Source organism: Pan paniscus, chromosome 19, assembly GCF_029289425.2.
Source record: "Pan paniscus chromosome 19, NHGRI_mPanPan1-v2.0_pri, whole genome shotgun sequence".
NCBI lineage: Eukaryota > Metazoa > Chordata > Mammalia > Primates > Hominidae > Pan > Pan paniscus.
Genome location: NC_073268.2, coordinates 26542365 through 26565000, shown reverse-complemented (window position 1 = coordinate 26565000; position 22636 = coordinate 26542365). Strand labels below are relative to the sequence as shown.

At 45.2% G+C, this 22636-nt stretch overlaps 1 protein-coding gene across 3 annotated transcripts in view; it reads left to right on the top strand.

Annotated features, from left to right (window-relative positions):
* SOCS7 (suppressor of cytokine signaling 7) overlaps positions 1-20853 on the top strand; it is a 54930-nt gene extending 34077 nt beyond the window's left edge. For all 3 annotated transcript variants that reach the window (XM_034942005.3, XM_003846066.5, XM_034942004.3), the window contains 3 exons: positions 10549-10684; positions 11088-11238; positions 14775-20853. In XM_034942005.3, coding sequence (XP_034797896.2) covers positions 10549-10684; positions 11088-11208 — 257 coding nt within the window. In that variant the 3' untranslated portion in view covers positions 11209-11238; positions 14775-20853. The remainder of the gene's footprint in view (positions 1-10548; positions 10685-11087; positions 11239-14774) is intronic.
* The last annotated feature ends 1783 nt before the right edge of the window (positions 20854-22636 follow it).

The following is a 22636-nucleotide window of genomic DNA, read 5'->3' as shown; positions in this document are numbered from 1 at the left end:
ATCCACGTCCCGGGTTCAAGTGATTCTCCTGCCTCAGCCTCCTGAGTAGCTGGGATTACAGGCACACACCACCACACCTGGCTAATTTTTTAATTTTTAGTAGAGGCAGGGTTTTACCATGTTGGTCAGGCTTGTCTTGAACTCCTGACTTTGTGATCCACCCACCTCAGCTTCCCAAAGTGGTGGGATTACAGGCGTGAGCCACTGCACCCAGCTCTTTTTTTTTTTTTTTTTGACGGAGTTTTGCTCTTATTTTCCAGGCTAGAGTGCAGTGGCGCAATCTCAGCTCACTGCAACCTCCGCCTTCCGGTTTTGAGCAATTCTCCTGTCTCAGCCTCCCAAGTTGCTGGGATTACAGGCATCCGCCACCACGCCCAGCTAATTTTTTGTATTTTTAGTAGAGACGGGGTTTCATCATGTTTGTCAGGTTGGTCTTGAACTGCTGACCTCGTGATCCACCCACCTCAGCCTCCCAAAGTACTGGGATTACAGGTGTGAGCCACCGGGCCCAGCAGCACTTCTTTTTTAATTTGTAGTTTTCTTCCTCCATTTCTTTTTCCCTTTTTTTTCTTGCAATTTATATATTTAAAATATTGTTATGTTTGGAGTTTACCTATTGCTTCTCCATGACGTTGTTTAATATGTTCCTCTGTACTCTGAATTTCCTGTAAAATGGTAATTGAATTCAAAGGCGGATTCGTTGGGGAGGGGGAGCAGCGTGACAGCATTACTTCATCTGAATTTCTTTTCTTTCTTTTTTTTTTTTTTAAAATAGAAAGCCACAAAAATCATATGCATGGTTTAATATTATTGTAAGGTGAACACCACTCAGGCAAAGGAACCAAAACTTTTCCAGCCACTCCAGAAATCCTTCCGTGTGCCCCATACTAATCTCTACACCTGTCTTTATAATAATCACTTCCTTTCATTTTTCCATGAATGCTTTTATCACCCCAGTGTATATCCCTGAACACTATAGTTTGATATTGCTCATTTAAAAAAAATTTCATGTCTTTTAAATCTCTTAATCTGTGGCTTTTTCTTTCATTTCCTTACAATTTACTTATTGAATAATTGGGCTGTTTGACCTGGAAAATTTCCTTGGATTTTACTAATTACATACTCTTGTTGGAGTTTAGCATGTTGTCCTGTCTTCTGTATTTCTTACAAATTAGCAGGAGTCTGATTCAAACTCAGGCTTGACTGAACATATAATAGTAGCTCATGCCTAAAATCCCAGTACTTTGGGAGGTGAGGCAGGAGGATCGCTTATACCCAGGAGTTCAAGACCTGCCTGGGCAGCATGGTAAGACCCTGTCTCTACCAAAAAAATAAATTAAAAACTAGCCGAGGCCAGGCGCGGTGGCTCAGGCCTGTAATCCCAGCACTTTGGGAGGCCGAGGCAGGTGGATCACCTGAGGTCAAGAGTTTGAGACCAGCCTGACCAACATGGGGAAACCCTGTCTCACTAAAAATATAAAAATTAGCCAGGCATGGTGGCCCAGACCTGTAATCCCAGCTACTTGGGAGGCTGAGGCAGGAGAATGGCCTGAACCCAGGAGGCGGAGGTTGCAATGAGCCAAGATTGTGCCACTGCACTTCAGCCTGGGCAAAAGAGGGAGGCTGTGTCTCAAAAAAAAAAAAAAAAAAAAAAAAATTAGCCAGGTGGCCGAGGCAGGGTAATCGCTTGAGTCTGTGATGTCAAGGCCACAGTGAGCTGTGTTCATGCCACTGCACTCCAGCCTGGGTGACAGAGTGAGACTGTATCTCAGAAACAAACAAAAAAACTGAGGCTTGATCCTTTTAGCAAGATTATATAGGTAGTATTTGGCATGCCCATAGGAAACACATGATGTCTGGTTGTGTCTCTTTTTGTGATCTTAGCAGCTGTTCATTGGGAGTTGCAAAATGATGATACTCTAATTTTATCACTTTTTATTTATTAGATGGAATAGTTTTATAGAGACATTTCTCCTCATCTATTATTTACCAAATTCATATAGAAAAAGCAGGATAAATGCTTGACTCTTTTTCTTTATTTACTAATTTTCAAGATAATGAATTGGTTCCCTATCATCCTTTGAAGGTGACCATTTGAAAAATATAATTAATGGCCGGGCACAGTGGCTCATGCCTGTAATCCCAGCACTTTGGGAGGCCGAGGTGGGCGGATCATGAGGTCAGGAGATTGAGACCATCCTGGCTAACACGGTGAAACCCCGTCTCTACTAAAAAATAGAAAAAATTAGCCGGGCGTGGTGGTGGGCACCTATAGTCCCAGCTACTCGGGCGGCTGAGGCAGGAGAATGGTGTGAATCGGGAGGCAGAGCTTGCAGTGAGCTATCGCGCCACTGCATTTCAGCCTGGGCGACAGAGCGAGACTCTTATCTCAAAAAAAAAAAAAAAAAAAAAAAAAAAAATATATATATATATATATATATATATATATATATATATATGATTAATTCAGCCAGGTGCAGTGACTCACCTGTAATCCCAGCATTTTGGGAGGCCGAGGCAGTTGGATCACCTGAGGTCAGGAGTTAAACACCAGCCTGGCCAACATAGCTAAACCCCATCCTCTACTAAAAATACAAAAAAAATAGCTGGGCGTGGTGGTGGGCACCTGTAATCCCAGCTACTTGGGAGGCTGGGGCAGGAGAATCACTTGAACCTGGGAAGTGGAGATTACAGTGAGCCGAGATCACCCCACTGCACTCCAGCCTGGGCGACAGAGAGACTCTGTCTCAAAAAATATATATATATATATACACAATATATAGTATATATATACACAATACATTTATATATACAATATACTATATATATTTATACTGTATATTGTATATATTATATATATAATATATTTTATATATTTATATATTTATATTATACATATTATATATATACTATATATTATATACATATAAAATTCATGGAATTAAACATACTTAATGGCTTTCTTTTTTTTTTTTTTGAGACAGAGTCTCACTCTGTCACCCAGGCTAGAGTGCAGTGGCGTGATCTTGGCTCACTGCAACCTCCGACTCCCGGGTTCAAGCGATTCTCCTGCCCCAGCCTCCCATGTAGCTGGGATTACAGGCACGTGCCACTACACCTGGCTAATTTTTTTGTATTTTTAGTAGAGACGGGATTTCGCCATGTTGGCCAGGCTGGTCTCGAACTCCTGACCTCAGGTGATCCAACTGCATTGGCCTCCCAAAGTGCTAGGATTATAGGCATAGGTGTGAACCACCGTGCCTGGCCCACTTAATGGCTTTTAATTCATTACAGTTATAATTATTGAAGCTCGTATTGTCTCACCTTTGACCAGCAGAAGGCTCTTCATGTCGGGGTATTTCTTTTTCCCTCTCTCCCTCCCTTCCTTCCTTGCTTTTATCTAACAGCTTTATTGAGATGTAATTCACATAACATGAAATTCACCCATTTAAAATGTGTGATTCAAGGCCAAGGAAGGTAGATTACTTGAGCCTAGGGGTTCAAGTCCAGCCTGGACAACATGGCATGAAACCCCATCTTGATAAAAAAAAAAAAATACAAAAATTAGCTAGGAGCGGTGGTGAGCACGTGTAGTCCCAGCTACTCAGGAGGCTGAGGCAGGAGAATTGCTTGAACCCAGGAGGCAGAGGTTGCAGTAAGCTGAGATCACGCCACTGTACTTCATCCTGGGTGACAGAACAAGACTGTGTCTCAAGAAAAAAAAATACTGTGCAATTCAGTGTTTTTTAGTATATTCACAGAGTTGTACAACAGTCACCACAATCAATTTTAGAATGTTTTCATCACACCAAAATGAAAACCTCAGACTATTAGCAGTTACTCCGTATTCCCTCTACTTCCTGGCCCCTACCAACCACTAATCTGTTTTCCGTTTCTATGGATTTGACTGTTTGGTACATTTCACATAAATGGAATCATACAATATTTTTATGTCTTGTTTCTTTTACTTAGCATAATGTTTTCAAAGTTCACCAGTGTTGTAGCATCTGTCAGCACAGCATTCCTTTTTATGACTGAATAACATTCCACTCTGGATGTACCACATTTTGTTTCTCCATTCTTTAGGTTGTTTCCAGTTTTTGGCTATTATGAAATAAATAATGCTTCTTTGAACATTCATGTACAGCTGTTTATGTGAATATCTTTTCAATTCTCTTGGATATATTCCTAGGCGTGAAATTGCTGGGTCATATGGTAATCCCATATTTAACCCCATGCCAGACTCCCAAAACAATTGCACCCAAGATTTTGTTATTGTCCATCTTGTTGAATATAGCCATCCTAGTGAGTATGAAGTGGTAGCTCATTGTGGTTTTGATTCGCATTTCCCTAATGGCTAATGATGTTAACATCTTTTCATCTGCTTATTGGCTATTGTATCTCTATTCACAGCCTTTGCTCATTTTGTAATTGAGCTATTTGTCTTCTTATTGAGTTATGAGTTCTTTACAGGCTGGGTATGGTGCCTATAAGCCCAGTACTTAGGGAGGCCAGGGCAGGAGGATTGCTTGAGCCCAGGAGCTCAAGACCTGCCTGGGCAATACAGGGAGACACTGTCTCTACAAAAAATTTAAAAATTAGCCCAGTGTGGTGGTGCATGTCTGTAGTCCTAGCTACTTGGAAGACTGAGATGGGAGGATTGCTTGAGTCCAGGAGGTGGAGGTTGCAGTGAACCGAGATCACGCCACTGCACTCCAGCTTTTATTTTATCTCAAAAAATAAAGTTCTTTATATATTCTGGATACAAGTCCCTTGTCAGATATAAATTACAAATATTTTCTCCCATTCTGTGGGTTGTCTTTTTACTTTCTTGATGGTATTCTTTGAAGCATGAAGGATTTTGATGAGTTCCTATTCCAACTCTTTTTTTTTTTTTTTTTTTTGCTTGTTATATTTAGAAAAGTTTGCCTAACCAAAGGTGATGGAGCTTAATGCCTATATTTTCTTCTAGGAGACTTAAACTTTTAGCTTTTACATTAGGTCTACTATCCGTTTTGAGTTAATTTTTGTTTTTTAATTTTTTTGTTTGGTGTGTGTGTGTATATATATATGTACATATATATATATAGAGAGAGAGAGAGAGAGTGAGAGAGAGAGAGACAGAGTCTCTCTCTGTCACCCAGGCTGGAGTGCAGTGGCACGATCGTGGCTCACCGCAACCTCTGCCTCCTGGCCTTAAGTGATCCTCCCACCTCAGCCTCTCAAAGTTCTGGGATTACAGGTGTGAGCCACTGTACCCAGCCTTGAATTTTTGTGTATGGCATGAGAAAGGAGTCCATCTTTATTCTTTTTCATGTGAATATTCAGTTGTTCTAGCGCCATTTGTTGAAAAGATACTCTTTCCCCATTGAATTGTCTTGGCATCCTTGTTGAAATCAGTTGATTGTAACTGTGAAGGTTAATTTCCGGACTCAGTTCTATTCCATTGAGTTGTATGTCCATCCTTATGCCATTACTGTCTTGATTCCTATAGTTTTGTAGTACTTTTTGAGATGGAAAAGTGTGAGTCTCCAACTTTGTTGTTTTTCAAGTTGGTTTTGACTATTTTGGGTCTCTTGCATTTCCATATGAATTTTAGGATCAGATTGTCAATTTCTGCAAAGAAGCCTACTGAGATTTTAATACCCCCATGTTGGCAAGAGTGTGGAGTTGAGTCAGTACATCAATTTGGGGAGGGAATATTGGCATGTCAACAATATTATGTCTTCTGATCCATGGACATAGGCTGTCTTTCTGCTTATTTAGGTCTTTTTAAAAACTCTTTGAACAATGTTTTATATTTTTTCTTTTGTTCGTTTTCCTTCCTTCCTTCCTTCCTCCTCTTTCTTTCTGTCTTTTTTTTTTTTTTTTTTTTTGTCCCACTGTCACCCAGTCTGGAGTGCAGTGGTGCCTGGCTCACTAACTGCAACCTCCACCTCCCTGGCCCAGTGTGTCCTCCACTTCAGCCTCCTGTGTAGCTGGGACTATAGGCACACACAACCATGCCCAGCTGCTCACTAACTACAACCTCCACCTCCCTGGCCCAGTGTGTCCTCCACTTCAGCCTCCTGTGTAGCTGGGACTATAGGCACACACAACCATGCCCAGCTGATCTTTATATTTTTAGTAGAGATGGGGTCTCACCACATTGCCCAGGCTGGTCTCTAACCCTTTGGCTCAAGCCATCCACCTCGCCTCAGCCTCCCAAAGTGCTGGGATTATAGGTATGAGCCACTGTGCCTGGCCCATATTTTTTCATAATATAAGTTGTGTATTTCTTTTGTTAAATTTATTTTTTAGTATTTGTTTTTGATCCTATTGTAAATTGTTTTCTTAATTTTAATTATTTTTGGATTGTTTATAGCTTGAGTATAGAAATTTAATTGCTTTTTGCACATTCATGTTATATCCTGTAAACTTGCATAACTCATTTATTAGTTCTATTATGTATTTCTTTTTAAATTGTGAAATAACACGTATGTGGTAAAAAGGTCAAATAGTGCGCAAGGGAATATAAGGAAAAGTGAATCTTCTGCCCTCTCACCCCTGCTCCCACTAAGCTAAACTATTGTTTAGTTTTTCTTAAGCTGTTTCAAGCTGAAGAAAGGGGTGGGATATTAAAAAACAGTGCTTCACTGTTAGCTGAGTATCTTTTTTTTAGACAGGGTCTTACCCTATCACTCAGGCTGGAGTGCAGTGGTACAATCATAGCTCACTGCAGCCTCAGCCTTCTGGGCTTAAGCAGTCCTCCCACTTAAGCCTCCTGAGTAGCTGGGACCACTGTTGTGCACCACAATGCCTGGCTAATTTTTTTAATTTTAATTTTTGTAGAGGTAAGGTCTCCCTCCCTATGTTGCCCCCGCCAATCTTGAACTCCTGGGCTCAAGCAGTCCTCCCACCTCAGCCTCCCAAGGTGCTGGGATTACAGGCGTGAGCCACCGCACTGGGCCTTCTTTTACTTTTGACCTTGTGCTTGTTTTTTTCTTCTTGGAGGATTACATTTAAGTCAACTAGACTCCCTAGTTTATTCTCTTTTTACTTACACTGTTAAGAAAATGAGATCTGGAATGTGAAACAGATGTGATTCCTTATCTGATTCTGTCTTCAGGGGTCAGAAAAACCTTTGGTGTGGCAGAAAGACATGGGTATTTGGGTGTTTATACCTGGAAGAGATTTCTTACCCCTAACATGGTCTTTGTTGGGAGAAACGAAAAATAGTGCATGGCTAGAAACTAGGTTTGTGCCCAGGACCTCTGGCATGAGGACTGGAAGAAAGTTACTGACGATTAATGTTCGACTTCACCCTTACTCGTTTAGCCGCAGTTGGGTCTTATCCTGGATTCTTCACATTTTTAACTGCTTCTGTTAGCATGCTCTAAATGTGAGAGTTCTAATTGTTTGTTGGCGTTTGTGGGCAAACAGTAAATGGTCAGATTAATACCAGGGAATATCAGAAAATTAACAGGTTTCAAATTGCTATTTGTAAACCTAAAGGCTAAAAGTAATACAATTAAATAGGCAAGTATATGTGGTCATTAAAATTCAAGTAGGCAAACAATCAGATAATTGTATGTTGCATATTATCCTGATCTCTTTAAGCACAGTGTTATCTTTGGGAATAAATTATTAGATGTATAAATTACTTTTATCTCTGAAACATCATGTTGAGTTTACCAGTATTACAGCCAATCCCCCAAAGCTTTCTGTTTGCCACAGTTTAATTTACTAAAGAATATATATAAATACCAGTGAGGGACAGGACAAATTCAAAGAGGCATTTGAACCCAAAATTATTTCTTAAAACCACTTGAGTTAAATATATTCAGGTGAGAAATTCACGTGTGAGTTCTTTTTCTTTTCTTTTAATGGAGAGGACCAGCCATGTGGGTAGAGGAGAGAAGTAGGGCTTCAAAATACAAGACTTAGTTTTGAAGGGGTGGGAGTGCCAGGGAGGGGACTAGGAGAGGCTGGTCATGAACCAGAGTGCTGTGACTGTCCTGGACAACCTCCTTGTTAGATGGGCAGAGGTGCAGGCACTCTAGAGACCCTCCTGGAGAACCCTGCTGAGAGGTTCCTCGGCTATGGCAGAGCTACCGATAATTCTTCCTTAGGGCAGGTGTTCAAGGCAGGCCGGCTTTAGTGGCTCCATGCCACAGCAAGTTCTCTAAGCTCAGTGGACCTCAGTTTCTTTATATGTGAAATGGGGATGGTGGTGTTTGCCTCAAAGTATAGTTTTAAAGACTAAATAAGTTATCATTATTATTTTTGTTTTTTTTTTTAGAGACAGGGTCATACTTTGTCACCTAGGCTGGAGTGCAGCGGCACAATCTTGGCTCACTGTAGCCTCGAGTTCCTGGCCTCAAGTGATCTTATCTCCTTGGTCTCCCAAAGTACTAGGATTATAGGCGTGTGCCACTGCACCCAGCCTGAGTTAAATGTTTTTAAGATGAGCTTAACTTGTTCAGTAACAATAAAATAATGTATTTTGATTTTTTTTTTCCCCCGGAAAGTATGTTGTCAGTGATCATGGAAAGGCCTTGGGATGCAGTGTACATGCTTTCATTTGTTTTGTTTTCATGCCTTCAAATAAAATTTTAAAACTATCTGGGCCGGGCATGGTGGCTCACGCCTATAATCCCAGCACTTTGGGAGGCTGAGGCAGGTGGATCACCTGAGGTCAGGAGTTCGAAACTAGCCTAGCCAACATGGTGAAACCCTGTCTCTACTAAAAATACAAATATTAGCTGGGTGTGGTGGCGGGCGCCTGTAATCCCAGCTACTCGAGAGGCTAAGGCAGGAGAATCGCTTGAACCTAGGAGTTGGAGCTTGCAGTGAGTCAAAATCGCGCCACTGCACTCCAGCCTGGGCAACAAGAGCAAGACTCTGTCTTAAAAAAACAAACAAACACTTTGGGAGGCTGAGGTGGGCGGATCACAAGGTCAGGAGATCAAGACCATCCTGGCTAACACAGTGAAACCCCGTCTCTACTGAAAATACAAAAAATTAGCCCGGCGTGGTGGTGGGTTCCTGTAATCCCAGCTACTCGGGAGGCTGAGGCAGGAGAATGGCATGAACCCGGGAGGCAGAGCTTGTAGTGAGCCGAGATCGCGCCACTGCACCCCAGCCTGGGCGACAGAGCAAGACTCTGCCTCAAAAAACAAACAAACAAACAAACAAAAAAACTATTTGAACTTAAACCCCAATAATAGTAGATATTTTATTTTCCAATCAGTTGTGTCTATAGAATGTCTTTTGATATGACAATGGCTGAGAATTCTTTGACAGGTTTTGCAACTCAGATTTTCTCAAAGAATCTTGTTTACCTTCCATAGCCCCTTTGTTTATTGAAAGCAAAATATTCTTAGTTCCCTTGAATCCCAGTGTTCCTGCCATTCTGGATGTCTCCATGCTGTGGCGTGGGGCCCTTTTTGGGGTGGGATTTCCCAGCACAGAGCCTGCTAATACATAAGGGTGTGGTACTCCCATTGAGTCTATTTGGCATCAATCAGCAGGCGGGTTTGCACTGAGAGGTACTAATCCTAGCTTGCCCAAGCGATTGTAGTTGTTCTTTTAAAAGCATCATCTTTTTTTGGTCTCCTGGCCTAAAATTTCAGAAGCAGGAACTGGGGGTTATGGGGGTTGGGTATAAAAGGTAGCTAAACCTGATTATCCTGGCTTGAAATAATGGCAGGAATAATAGGCTTGTTAACTTTGATCCTAGCTGTTACCTTCTACTTACCAGCCTCTCTGCTGAACCAGCCTCTGCTGAACCAATTGGAATTTGGTGGGGACTCCTCTGAACGGCTTTTCTGGGTCCTCACCTTCAGGATACTGCTAGATGTGCCCAAGAAGTATCTCCCATTCCCAGCAGGGATCCTTTTGATTCTTGGCCTTCCCGAGAGCCTCAGGCCTGGGATTGGCCACTTGGGTCCAAGCAGTGTCTCTAGTTTGGCATAATTGGGCTACTCCGAGGAGCAGGACTCTCAGCTGTTATGAGTGATGCTAGGAGCCAGGCACAGTGGCTCACGCCTGTAATCCTAGCACTTTGGGAGGCCGAGGCGAGTGGATTGCTTGAGCCCAGGAGTTCGAGACTAGCCTGGGCAACATGGGGAAACCCCGTCTCTACTAAAAATACAAAAATTATCTGGGTACGATGGCATGCATCTGTGGTCCCAGCTACTCAGGAGGCTGAGGCAGGAGGATTGCTTGAGTCTGGGAGGTCAAGGCTGCAGTGAGCTGAGACTGGGCCATTGCACTCCAGCCTGGGTGACAGAACGAGACCCTGTCTCAAAAAACAAAACAAAAGACACACAAAAAAGTGATGCTAGGGAGGCCTTTGGCAGAGAATAGATTTCCTTAATTGTGAATGTGGTGGTGGTGCTTCTGGAAATGGAAATCAACAGCACTTTGTGGAGGGGCTTTTGCACAGAATACATATATGAACCATAAAGAAGTCCCATTTCCCCTCCCTAGGTTCTCTTCATACAAGAAATGGTAGTTAGCTCCATTGTTTTCTCTGAATACTTTCCTTTGTTTTCTTTCTTGAAGGACTGCCACCAACTCCTGTCCAGCTGCTCTATCCAGTGTCCCGATTCAGCAATGTCAAATCCCTCCAGCACCTTTGCAGATTCCGGATACGACAGCTCGTCAGGATAGATCACATCCCAGATCTCCCACTGCCTAAGTACAATGGGGTTGTCAGGTTTGGGACAGGAATGAGTAAGGGGGTTGTGGGGAGGTAACAATGTCAGTGAGGCCTGCAAGCTACCTTCACAGGCAGAGTCTGGCATAAAATATTTGCAGATGTCATTCTTTCACATTTCCTGTGTCTTAGCACCTAACTCTAGAACTGTCATATTGCAGCTAGAGGGAGGAAGGTGTGTGTGTCAGCCTTCCTTCTGCAGTCTCTAGGAAGAATAGAGTAGAAGTGGTAAGAGTAAGGAAGACAGAACTATAATAACTGAGAAAATGGGAATTGTGTTAGGTCTCAACCATGTAGGGAGTGAAGAAGAGTTGAACAAAGGAGTTACTTCTTTTATATTTTGTATAAAAACCTTTTGTGTATATCCGTCATTTGTTTTTCACAGACCTCTGATCTCTTATATCCGAAAGTTCTACTACTATGATCCTCAGGAAGAGGTATACCTGTCTCTAAAGGAAGCGCAGCTCATTTCCAAACAGAAGCAAGAGGTGGAACCCTCCACGTAGCGAGGGGCTCCCTGCTGGTCACCACCAAGGGTATGAGCTCTCTGCCTCACTGCCCAGCCACATTTCTTCCTGGGCAGTCATCATCATGCATTGAGCCTTGGGCCCCCTCCCCACAACTCCCAACATGGATAGCCCCGATCCAGGCATTTGCCCATAGAATGACAAGATCTGACCGTGGAGTCCTCAAGGGGCACACATCCCATTTGGGAGAAAAGCAGACAGACGAGAAAGACATGAAAGTAGATTGCCAGGAAACGTGCAAGCTAATCACTGAATGTGAGCAAGGAGAGGGACACCCAAGTGTAGCTAAGAGTGCGGCCTCTGGCAAGGAGAGGGTAATTGAAAAAAATAAGAAGAAGAGTGCAGCCGCCTCTCATACAGACTTGGGCTGATCTCCCTGATACTGCACAAATGGCATATAAAGCAGGAAGCTAAAGGGAAAGGAAACTTCATCAAAGAGAATGCAAACATGCCTTTAATTGCAACAGGCATGCACTTCAGTGAGACTCCACCATGTCCCACAGCTTGGAATGTGGGGATGAGGAAAAACAGCCCACTCTTCTATTTAGCGTTCCATTTGGGCCATTACAAAGTAAATTGTTGAAACTAAGGAATTCATTTATCTACGAGGCTCTTCTCCCATCATTACACAGTTCTACCCATTTATTTTCCCATAAAATATCTTGCAATACTGGTTTGTGCAGATGAATTCCAATTAGTCTTTTAAATTGCACTAAAGTGAACATTGTGGGGCCAAGTTCCTGAGTAGGGAACACAATTGCCAGGGAGCCATGACTTTGGTGGTGGTGGTGACAAGCAAGATTGACTGCTAGTGTGCAGTGACTGCTTTCTTCTGGTGTGGATCCTGGAGTAGATGTACAGTCTCATCATGTCTTCAATTATATGCAAATTGTATGCCTTTGGAAATGACTAAATATCTAATGTCTTGTGTCTAGGTGGATTTCTCTGCATGATGGCTTTGCAGTTGAGATTAGGGTGAGAGGTAGAGCACTAGGGAGGTCCACCTACCTGACTACCCTTGAAGAGTAATTAGGCCATTCAGTTAGAGGACCACGTCTGTGGGTGCAGTGCTGTAGAAGAACCCATATAAACAGGGAGCATGTTCAGAGAAAGGCCTTGTGGCATTGGAGAGCTCAAACTTCATCATATGGGAATAAATGGCCTAGAAAGAAATGTGATTAACCCAGAGCACGGAGGTTTTAGGGAGGGATAGCTGAAAGATGCATTTGATGGGTTTTCCTAAGGAAGAGAGTGATTAACCTCCTCTCTGTGGTTCCAGTGGGTAGCAAGTTCAGCATTACGCTTATTCTTTGCCACAGGCAACAATCCTGATGTCACAGCAAAAAGAGATCCTGAGAGTTCAGTTCAAACCTTTGCCAGTGCATGACTGCTCCCAACACTCAAGACAAGTGGCTCCCTGCCAGCCTGTTCCTGATCATGCCACACCCTTCCCAGTTGAGGCAGGGCCTTTATACCTCTAGGTCCCCTTGCCCAGAATGCTCTGCCCCAAGGCCCTCCCATGTCACAGCAAAAAGAGACATGGATAAGGACCAAAATGAATGTAAGTTACAAGGAACTAGATTTCAGTCCAACTTTACAAGAACCTTCTTAACAGAGAGGTCCAAAACTGGGATGGTTTTCCTCAAGAGCTTCCATTCAGCAGATAGCTGTATATTTGTGTTTATTTGGCACCCAGTATGAATTGAGAATAGAGTGCTGAGCAAAGCAAAGGCCCTGTTCTCACTCAGCTTCCCTTCTCCTAAGGAAAGACAGGCAGCAAACATGAACATAAATGAATGGGCTAATTTCAGGTGACTGTACAGTGTTGTGAGGAAAGTAAAACTGGGTAAAGTTTAGTGATTAGTGGTGGGATACTCCTCAAGTTTAGATGGTCAGGGAGAGACTTGTGAGGAGGTGCCATTTCAGCCGATACCCAAATATCAAGGAGCCAGCCATGGGAGTGCCTTGGAGCAGAGCATTCTGGGCAAGGGGACCTAGAGGTATAAAGGCCCTGCCTCAGCTGGGAAGGACGTGGCATGATCAGGAACAGGCCAGTGGGTAGCCATTTGTCTTGAGTGTTGGGGGCAGTCATATATTGGCGAAGGTTTGAACTGAACTCCCAGGATCCCTTTTTGCTGTGACATCAGTATTGATGCCTGTGGCAAAGAATAAGCGTAATGCTGAACTTGCTCCTGGTGTAGACCCTAGGAGCCCTGGAAAGGGAGGAAGTAACACTTCCCAAGGGAAAGGTCTTTTTTTTTTTTTTTTTTTTTTTTTTTTTTTTTTTTGAGATGGAGTTTCGCTCTTGTTGCCCGGGCTGGAGTGCAATGGCATGATCTTGGCTCACTGCAACCTCCATCTCCCGGGTTCAAGCAATTCTCCCACCTCAGCCTCCCAGTGGGAGGCTGGGATTACAGGTGTGCACCACCACGCCTGGCTAATTTTGTATTTTTAGTAGACTGGGTTTCACCACGTTTGTCAGGTGGGTCTCAAACTCCTGACCTCACTCAAGTGATCCACCCACCTTGGCCTCCCAAAGTTCTGGGATTACAGGCATGAGCCACTGTGCCCCATTGGGAAAGGTCTTTAGGGTATGAAATTTGGCCTTTATGACTTCTTGTTGTTCAGGCTGATTTTAATTTGGGAGTTCTGAATGGCCTGCTTGGTCTATGTGTGCTGTTACCTGGGGAATTTCATGCCAGGGGGTTTGGAGTCAGACTATAGAGTAATGGCTAGAACAGTGCCTGTCTCAAGTCGGAAGGTGGAAGCAACAGTGGCCTTTGTGTTTCTGTGTCAACCCTGTCCAGTTGACAGAAGCTGCAGAAATACAGAGCTCTCTGGCCAGGTGTGATGGTTCACGTCTGTAATCCCAGCAGTTTGGGAGGCCGAGGCGGGCTCATCACGAGGTCAGGAGTTTGAGACTAGCCTGGCCAACATGGTGAAACCCTGTCTCTACTAAAAATACAAAATTAGCCAGGCATGGTGGCTCATGCCTGTAATCCCAGCTACTTGGGAGGCTGAGACAGGAGAATCTTGAACCCAGGAAGTGGAGATTGCAGTGAGCCGAGATCATGCCTTTGCACTCCAGCCTGGGTGACAGAGCGAGACTCCGTCTCAAAAAAAAAAAAAAAAAAAAAAGAAAGAAAGAAATATAGAGCTCTTTCTTGCCAGGTTCAAAAGGGGTTACTCCAGGGGCTTACTTCCCTTTTCAGTCCCTAGAGCAATTGAGCCTCAGGGAAAAAATGGGTAGGAAATGAAGGGGTAAGGGAAAGGGAAAGAGAGAATTTATGCAATGTGGTAGGATATATTTATTAGTTATTTCAGGACCTTGTTTTGTCATCCAAGTCATAGGCTGCTCAGGTCCCCCTGACAAAGGCCACTGCTGCATCCCTAGTCACATGTGGCCCTCATGGAAGCGTTCAGCTCTCCAGGCTCCGTTCTCCTTTTGAGGTGTGCTGCTCCACCTCCAGTGGCTGGCTGTTATTTCACTCCATTTTGGTTCTATTCTGTTGAACTGTTTTAATTTTTTTTCCTTTTCCACCTAGGCATTTGGTTGCCAAGCTCCAGCTTTGAAGAACCAAATTAAGCTACCATGAAAAGAAGAGGAAAAGTGAGGGAACAGGAAGGTTGGGATTCTCTGTGCAGAGACTTTGGTTCCCCACGCAGCCCTGGGGCTTGGAAGAAGCACATGACCGTATTCTGCGTGGGGCTCCACCTCACACCCACCCCTGGGCATCTTAGGACTGGAGGGGCTCCTTGGAAAACTGGAAGAAGTCTCAACACTGTTTCTTTTTCAGAAGTTTTGTTTTTGATATTTGTATTACTTGGTATGGAAAACTCACCTTGAAGGCAGTTGGGGTTTGTGCCCGTTGGATTGAAAGTGGTGTGAAGGGTGAGCAGGTCCAAAGAAGGGGTGGGAGGAGGGAACAGGGGACAGCCATTCAGCTGGTGCCAAAGGCAGAGTTAGAGTCTGTGCTGTGGGCCTGGAAGATGGGAGGAGGGGCTTGAGGTTTGCAAAGGACTGGGAGTTCCTGAGGAAGGGGGAATCTGCCTCTTGTTGCCATGGGCAGCTGTTGTAGGAGCAGGAGAGAAAGGAGGGTGGGTGGTCTCGAAAAGAATATTGGGCAAAACCTAGCAATTGGCCTTAGCTGGGAGAAGTAGTGACTCCTGCATCCTTTTTTAAGGTTAGGAACCTGAGTTCAGAAACACCTCTCATGGAAGCTGTACTAGTTGTGATTTACTTCATTCCTTAAGTTCCATGACCTGAAGTTAACCCCGTTCTTCCTCTGCTCTCAACCCATTGCCCCTTGAGATAACTGTACATGTCACTCTGATCATGGTAACAGCATCCCTATTGCTTCTGCCAGCTGTCATGGCAATCGTGTTTCTCATCACCTGGGCGATTCAGAGCCAGTCATGGGCTGCTGAATTTAATGGAGCATGTTTCCAGGTTCTTCATGGCAAACTGTACTCATGACTTAGGAGTGAGTGTTACTTCCATGTGCCTGTCAGCTTGTGAGGGGGAATGTGGAGGAAGGTGAGAAATACAGCTCCCACAGTTGTGCTCTTCCTAGAGGAAGCTCTCAGAACGCAGCCCTCACGGGATTTCCTTAGGTCAGAGGAGAGCATCGCATCTCACGTTTTTAGGTTTATCACTGCCATCCCGCTTCTGGGATGGGAGGTAGCAAGGGCTTCTGTATTTTCTTGTGTTCATTCTAGCAACCCAGACATTTCCGGATCAGATCCTGCTGGTCTCCACTCACTGGAAAGTCTGCCAGATACCGATTTGAGAGCTGCCTGTCCCTGCTTTCAGGAGGAGCGGGGAGAAAAACTCCAATGGTCTTTAATGGTTTCTGCAGCTGGCCATGGCCAATTCATATGACATTGTGAGTTTGCTTTCTTATAGAGCTGCTCTGGGGAGAGGTTTGCTATTGAGATGTAACAGTGGAGCTGTTGGGTCTTCATGACTCCTTTGCGTGTGTTCCGTGGGACTCTCTTTCTGGGTTCCCCATGCTTATAGTTGCCTCGTCTCACAAGACAGATACTAATGTCAGGTTTGTGGCTTCCTGATGGTTTGGGTGGGGCCCCAGTGTCCTGGTAATTTATAGGACTGCCTCATCTGGGAGCATTGCCTTCTTCCTTAGTCCCACGTGGAGTGACCAGTCTTCCTCCTTGTAGCTGAACAGGGAGGAAACTTGCACCATTACCTGACTGTGGAAGGGTGGCCCACAAGATGAGCTGTGCACCATAAACACAGCCCACTTCTGATTTGTCATGTGGTACCTCTTCTTTCCTTGGCTTCCATGGTAGTATTACCAACTAAGCAAGATTGTGATCCCAGAAATTGGCTTAGCATGTGAGTGTTGCCTCGTGAGAGTACAAGTAATATAACTCGCCATCTTGCAGGAAGTGCCACCCCAATATAGAGCCTGAAGTTGGAATCTGTTGAGATCCTTGGGTGGCTGATATACAGCCTGGGATCTTTCGTTTTTTTGTTCCTTTTCAACCACCCATAATTTTAATATTATTTTTTAGTGTGTGTGTGCCTGGCTTTGCGCTAGATATTGTAGAAAACAAAAAAGGTAAAAGACGTAATATGTGGCCTAAGGGAGCTTTTAGGTGACTGCTGCACATCAAGCAGAAAATCAAGGACTATCTAAAGACGTTTATAGTAGATAAGATCAGGGTAGACCAGATGGTCTGGGAAAGTTCTGTGCCTCTGAGGCTTTGGGTTGTAGTCAATGGCAGGACAGACAGTGAGATGAAAAACACATGAGCAAAAGCAAGGAAGCAGAAATCTGCATGGCATGTACTGAACAGTGCACAGCCCTGTTAGAGCAACATGGTTAAAGAATCCTTTCCAGTGCGGTTTTCTAGATGGAAGCTTCCCAGCCACCAGGCAGACCTGAGTGCCGAGGGGTTATGATGGTGAGGTGGAGCCCAAAGCCCAAAGGAGTCAGCAAGGCTCCTGCCCATTGCCAGGGCCTCACTATGGTCAGCTCAGGCCATGTGAGGGAGGCAGAGCCTCCGCACCCCCTGTGTTACTGGGGTTTCTTCTGGAGAACTCATACACTCAGGTACAAAACAAACCAACTGAGGAGGTGTGACCCAACCTCACCACCCACCTTTCTCCTCCTGGGGAGTGTCGTGTTGAACTGTGTCTGTGTCAGTGCACTGGTCCCAGCCCTGGCCGCAGCCTAGTCCTTTCTCTCTGGAGTGGGCTGCAAAACAGCAGCGCAAGAGGAGACAGTCTTCGTCAGGTGTGGGTGTTTGGTGCCTGCATGGGTGGCCTTGCACAGAGCAGTTAGGGGAAGATGAGGGGGAGGCATGGGGCTGGGCCAGCTCTCTGGGATACAGCCTGGTCAGAGAGTAAATGGAGCAGAGGAACAGGTGTGGCAGCACCTGCCCTTCACCTCCCCGACCAGGCCCGTCCCTCCTTCGCCAGTGCTGTGCAGAGCTCATTTAAATGTATTCCTTTCTAGGTCTGGGCGCGGTGGCTCACGCCTGTAATCCCAGCACTTTGGGAGGCTGAGGTGGGTGGATTATGAGGTCGGGAGTTCAAGACCAGCTTGGCCAAACAGTGAAACCCTATCTCTACTAAAATACAAAAATTAGCTGGGCATGGTGGCCTGCGTCTGTAGTCCCAGCTACTTGGGAGGCTGAGACAGGAGAATTGCTTGAACCCAGGAGGCGGAGGTTGCACTGAGCCGAGATTGCGCCACTGCCCTCTAGCCTAGACGACAGAGTGAGACTCTATCTCAAAAAAAATAATTCCTTTCTGGTTGTATTTTCAAGTCACAAATTGGAAAAGGCTTACATCTAGGGACCCACTGTTGATTCCTAAGTTGTGGGTGGGTGATACCAGTGGCCTCAGTGCCTGTATAACCCTCACCTGTTTATGACTGATCTACTGTAACCTTCCTCAGGTTGAGAGTGAGCTGCTGTGAGCCAGTGACAACTACTGCTACAACTTGCTGTTACTTGAAATTCGTGTGCTATGTTGGTAGCACAGGAGTAGGCGGGCGGGGGTTTTGGTGTGGGCACTAGATAAGTGGGTGGCAGCCGGCTCTTTGGGACCATTGGTGCTGACCTTTGCCTGGTCACCTGCCTGTGCCTAGGCCAAGTGAATGTTACATCTTGGAACCTGAGCCATGGAGGTGGCGCCACCTCCCTGAGGAGAAAGGTGTGGCCAAGGGAAGCTCCTGCATGGCTCCTGCTCCTTCCCCTTCCCTACATTTCACTTGGGCTAATGATGTAAGCCCCCCTTGAGGTTGGGGATGGTGTGGAGATAGCTGCAGACACCCCTGTAACAGACATCCAGGAAGAATTAGGGAGTGGGGGTAATTATAGTTCCTAGGTCTAGGGGTGAGAGGTGGGAGTAGAACCAGAAGTGCCCTGGAATCCAGCCGTGTCAGCCCTCACCCCAGGGCCCCCAGGAAAGCATGGCCTGCTTGAAGCCCTCTGCTCCCTGCAGAAACTGGGGCGAGGAGGAGCTTTTTCCTTCAGTTAGATCTTTCCCTTCCCTGCTGCCTCGCTCCCTTAACTTTGGAGCCCTAAAGTTAGTGGACAAGACACTGGGATAAAGCTCTATGGCTGCTGGAAGGAGGTCTGAGTCTGTGTGTGTGCATATGCATGCATGTGTGTGTGTGTGTGTGTGTGTCCTCATTTGCAGAAGTCTTGCTACCAGTTAGGGTGTTAAGAGCATCTCCACTGGGCGGAGACCTGGCATTTGTTTTCCACTGTTAAGAGAATGACACGCCCCCTGTCATGTAAGGGAGGAGCTATTGAGTTAGACATTTTCCCTATGGGAATCCTCGGTTTGGTTTGTGGGAAAGGAGGGAATGGATAAGTGATTTTTATCTCTAATCGTCAACACAGCTGTTCTTCCACTGAATTTGTGCTATTGCATACATGTAGCCATCTTTCTTTTCACTGCAGCAGTGTTTATCAGTAGTTCAAAATGATTTATTTGCTCCTGGGGAGTAAAACCTTTTTTATTAAAAAAAGAAAAAGAAAAAAAAAGAAAGAAAAGTGTGCCCCCCTCCTACGCCGCGATAGCTATAAAATGATTGGGCCACAAAGGTCAAGTCTGCACGTCCCTGTGGTAGACCCTGCTTTCACATTGGAGCCTTCACACTCAGCACAAAATGATTGGAGGCCTTGATAAAATGGAGAGCAAAGTCTTGGGAGCAGTGAAATGGGGGTTGGATCATAGAGACAGGCGCTGGGGACTCGGGTACTGCAGTTAGGAAAGTAGCATTATGAGTTGTACTGAAAATGTTGATTCTCTAATCTGCCAGAAAAGGACCTGTCTTTTCATGCAGGTTTCATATTGTCTTTGTCCTTTTCCTTGCTTCTTGACCTTCCTGGCAGGTGTCGCTCAGTTTCTTCTTGTTTCCCTTCCTGTCCTCTCCACACCTGCTATCCCGTCCCACTCCCATCTACCTCCCGGGAAGCCAGCCCTGCATGCTGAGTTTGTGACCTGCTTCATTCCCATTTCATTTCTAGAGGGTTTAGAGGGGACCTGGAACCGTTCCCTTTCCCTCTCCTACCCCCTCCTCCGCAACACCAAGAGGCCTGGAGGGGCAGACAGAAAGCAGCCAGCCACGGCAGGAAGACATGCATGTTTGGTTGCAGCTGGACTGCGATCGTAGTTCCTCCTGGAGATAGAGTGTGAGGAACTTAGGACACTCTTCCTCAGACTCTGGGATCATCACATACCACACTGCCCCGCTCAGAGTTTCGTCCTGAGCTCCCTAACCAGCTCAGGTGGAGCAGAAGCCTGGTCTCACTCCTCCATCTCTGGTGCTCCCTTGGGCGGGGACCTGCCCCTCACTCTTAGGCCCAGAACCTCGTCCAAGGGACAGGTAGGGTCCAGGTGCCACTTTGGGTAGCTGGCTGTTGGAATGCCCACACTGGTGCTGCCTGTGGCATAGCCACTGCTGTACGTTTTTGGTTGTTTTTAAGAAACTCGATGAAGAGGGGTGTCATTCTGGGCTCGGGGTGGTTGCCAATTTTTCACCAGAAAGGGAGCCACCTCTTGCAACCACTTCTGTCTCCGTTAGCCCCCCCTCTGCCCTCCTCCAAGCCAAAGCGTGGCCTGGCTTTTGTCTTCCCATTTAGTTTTCCTCTTTTACCCTTCCTTTTGTGCTTAATTTATTAAAATAGTTGCTGTATAATTTATTTTCATAAACTATAAAAAAATACTAAATGGTTAAAATAGACTTGCAGGCCAATCTTAAATGGGGTGGGAGGGGTCTGAGGGTGGGATGGGGAAAGGGAAAGAGGTTTTGATATAAACAAAACAAATGCACTTTGGGTGTGTTTTGGTATTTTTCTGGGGATAGAGGGGGTGGGGTTAGGGATGTCCCTGTAGATTAGTTCCAGAATGGGGTGTCTGTATATACTGTATTAATAGGCATGTTTGACTCTCGTAAAGGGACGTTAGTAGCTGCTGCAGGTCCTGTTTGGAAACCCCATGTACAATTCCCAGTTTTTTGTAAGTGTCAGTGCGAGAGACATTTGACTCTTGTGTTTGTATCTCCTTTTTATGATTGCTGTACCTACCCATGTCTTTTTGGGGAGGGGTGAAAAGAGATTTGAAATAAAAATGTTTAGAAATTATTTCATGTTCTTTGGTTTGGTGTTTTTCACTCCCTCTCCCATCTCATGTGACTCCTGACATGCCCCAATAGGATCTGATGACCCAGCCCTGGGGAATGGGTGATCCCTGTGATGTCAGCCAAGCAGAGTGCACCCAGCACTAGGCTTGTCAGAATTAGAGGTGCTGAAAAATCCCTGAGGCTGATGGCCACTGCTCAGAGCTACCTTCTCCTTCCCTAGGAAGTGCAGGAGCATTCCCGAGAGCTTTCTGGGGCTGAGTGCCCGTGGCCTTTTTGTCTTGGTGAGCATTGGCGTGGGGCTCTACCTAAGGAGAGTTCATATTTACCATAGCAGTCATTCCTAGTATTCCCTGTGGCTGGCACCAAGGTTTTTCCTAAGTTCAACCCATAGCCCTCCTGCTGCCTTTCTAGCCTACTATTGCTTAAGCTGTGCTCTTCGGAGAGAAAGGGACTAAGTTGTTCCTCTGGTTGACAACGTGTGTATCCGCGTATCCCGGAGATTTTGTGGGTTCCATTCCAGACAACCGCAATAAAGTGAACATCACAATAAAGCAAGTTGCACAAATTTTTTGGTTTCCCAGTGCATATAAAAGTTATGTTTACACTATGCTGTTGTAAGTGTGTAATCTTAAAAAATAATGTGCATAATTTAAAAATACTTTATTGCTAAAAAACACAATCATCTGGGCCTTCAGCAAATTGTAATCTTTTCGCTTATGAAGCATCTTACCACGATGTTGATGGCTCCTGATGGGTTAGAGTGGCAGTTGCTGAAGGTTGGGGTGGCTGCGGCAATTTCTTGTTCTTTTTTTTTGAGACGGAGTCTTGCTCTGTCGCTCAGGCTGGAGTGCAGTGGTGCAATCTCGGCTCACTGCAAGCTCCGCCTCCCAGGTTCGCGCCATTCTTCTGCCTCAGCCTCCCGAGTAGCTGGGACTACAGGCGCCCGCCACCACGCCCAGCTAATTTTTTGTATTTTTAGTAGAGACAGGGTTTCACTGTGTTAGCCAGGATGGTCTCAATCTCCTGACCTCGTGATCTGCCCGCCTCCGCCTCCAAAAGTGCTGGGATTACAGGCGTGAGCCACCGCACCTGGCCTACTGTGGCAATTTCTTAAGACACCAATAAGGTTTGCTGCATTGATTTGACTCTTATTTTCAAAAAAGATTTCTCTGTAGCATGTGATGCTGTTTGATAGCATTTCCACACAGTAGAACTCCTTTCGAAATTGGAGTCAGCCCTCTCAAATCCTGCTACTGCTTCATCAACTAGGTTCATGTAACATTCTCAGTCCTTTGTTGTCATTTCAACAAAGTTCACAGCATCTTCACCAGGAGTAGATTCTATCTTAAGAGACTACTTTCTTTGCTCATCCATAAGCAGTAACTCCAGACAGGTGTGATGGTACGCACCTGTAGCCCCAGCTACTCAGGAGGCCAAGGCAGGAGGATCCCTTGAGCCTAGGAGTTTAAGGCCAGCCTGGGCAGCAAAGCAAGACCCAGTCTTGTCCCTTAAAAAAAAAGCAACTCCCATCTGTTTAAGTTTTATCATAAAATTGTAGCAATTCAGTCACATCTTCAAGGCTCCACTTCTAATTCTAGTTATGCTATTACCACCACATCTGCAGTTACTTCCTCCACTGAAGTCTTGAACCCCTCATAGGGGAATTAACTTCTTCGTGGAATTAACTTCCATCTTCGTGGAATTAACTTCTTTCAAACTCCTGTTCATGTTGATACTGTGACCTCCTCCCATGAATCATGAATGATCTTTGTTTTTTGGAAATG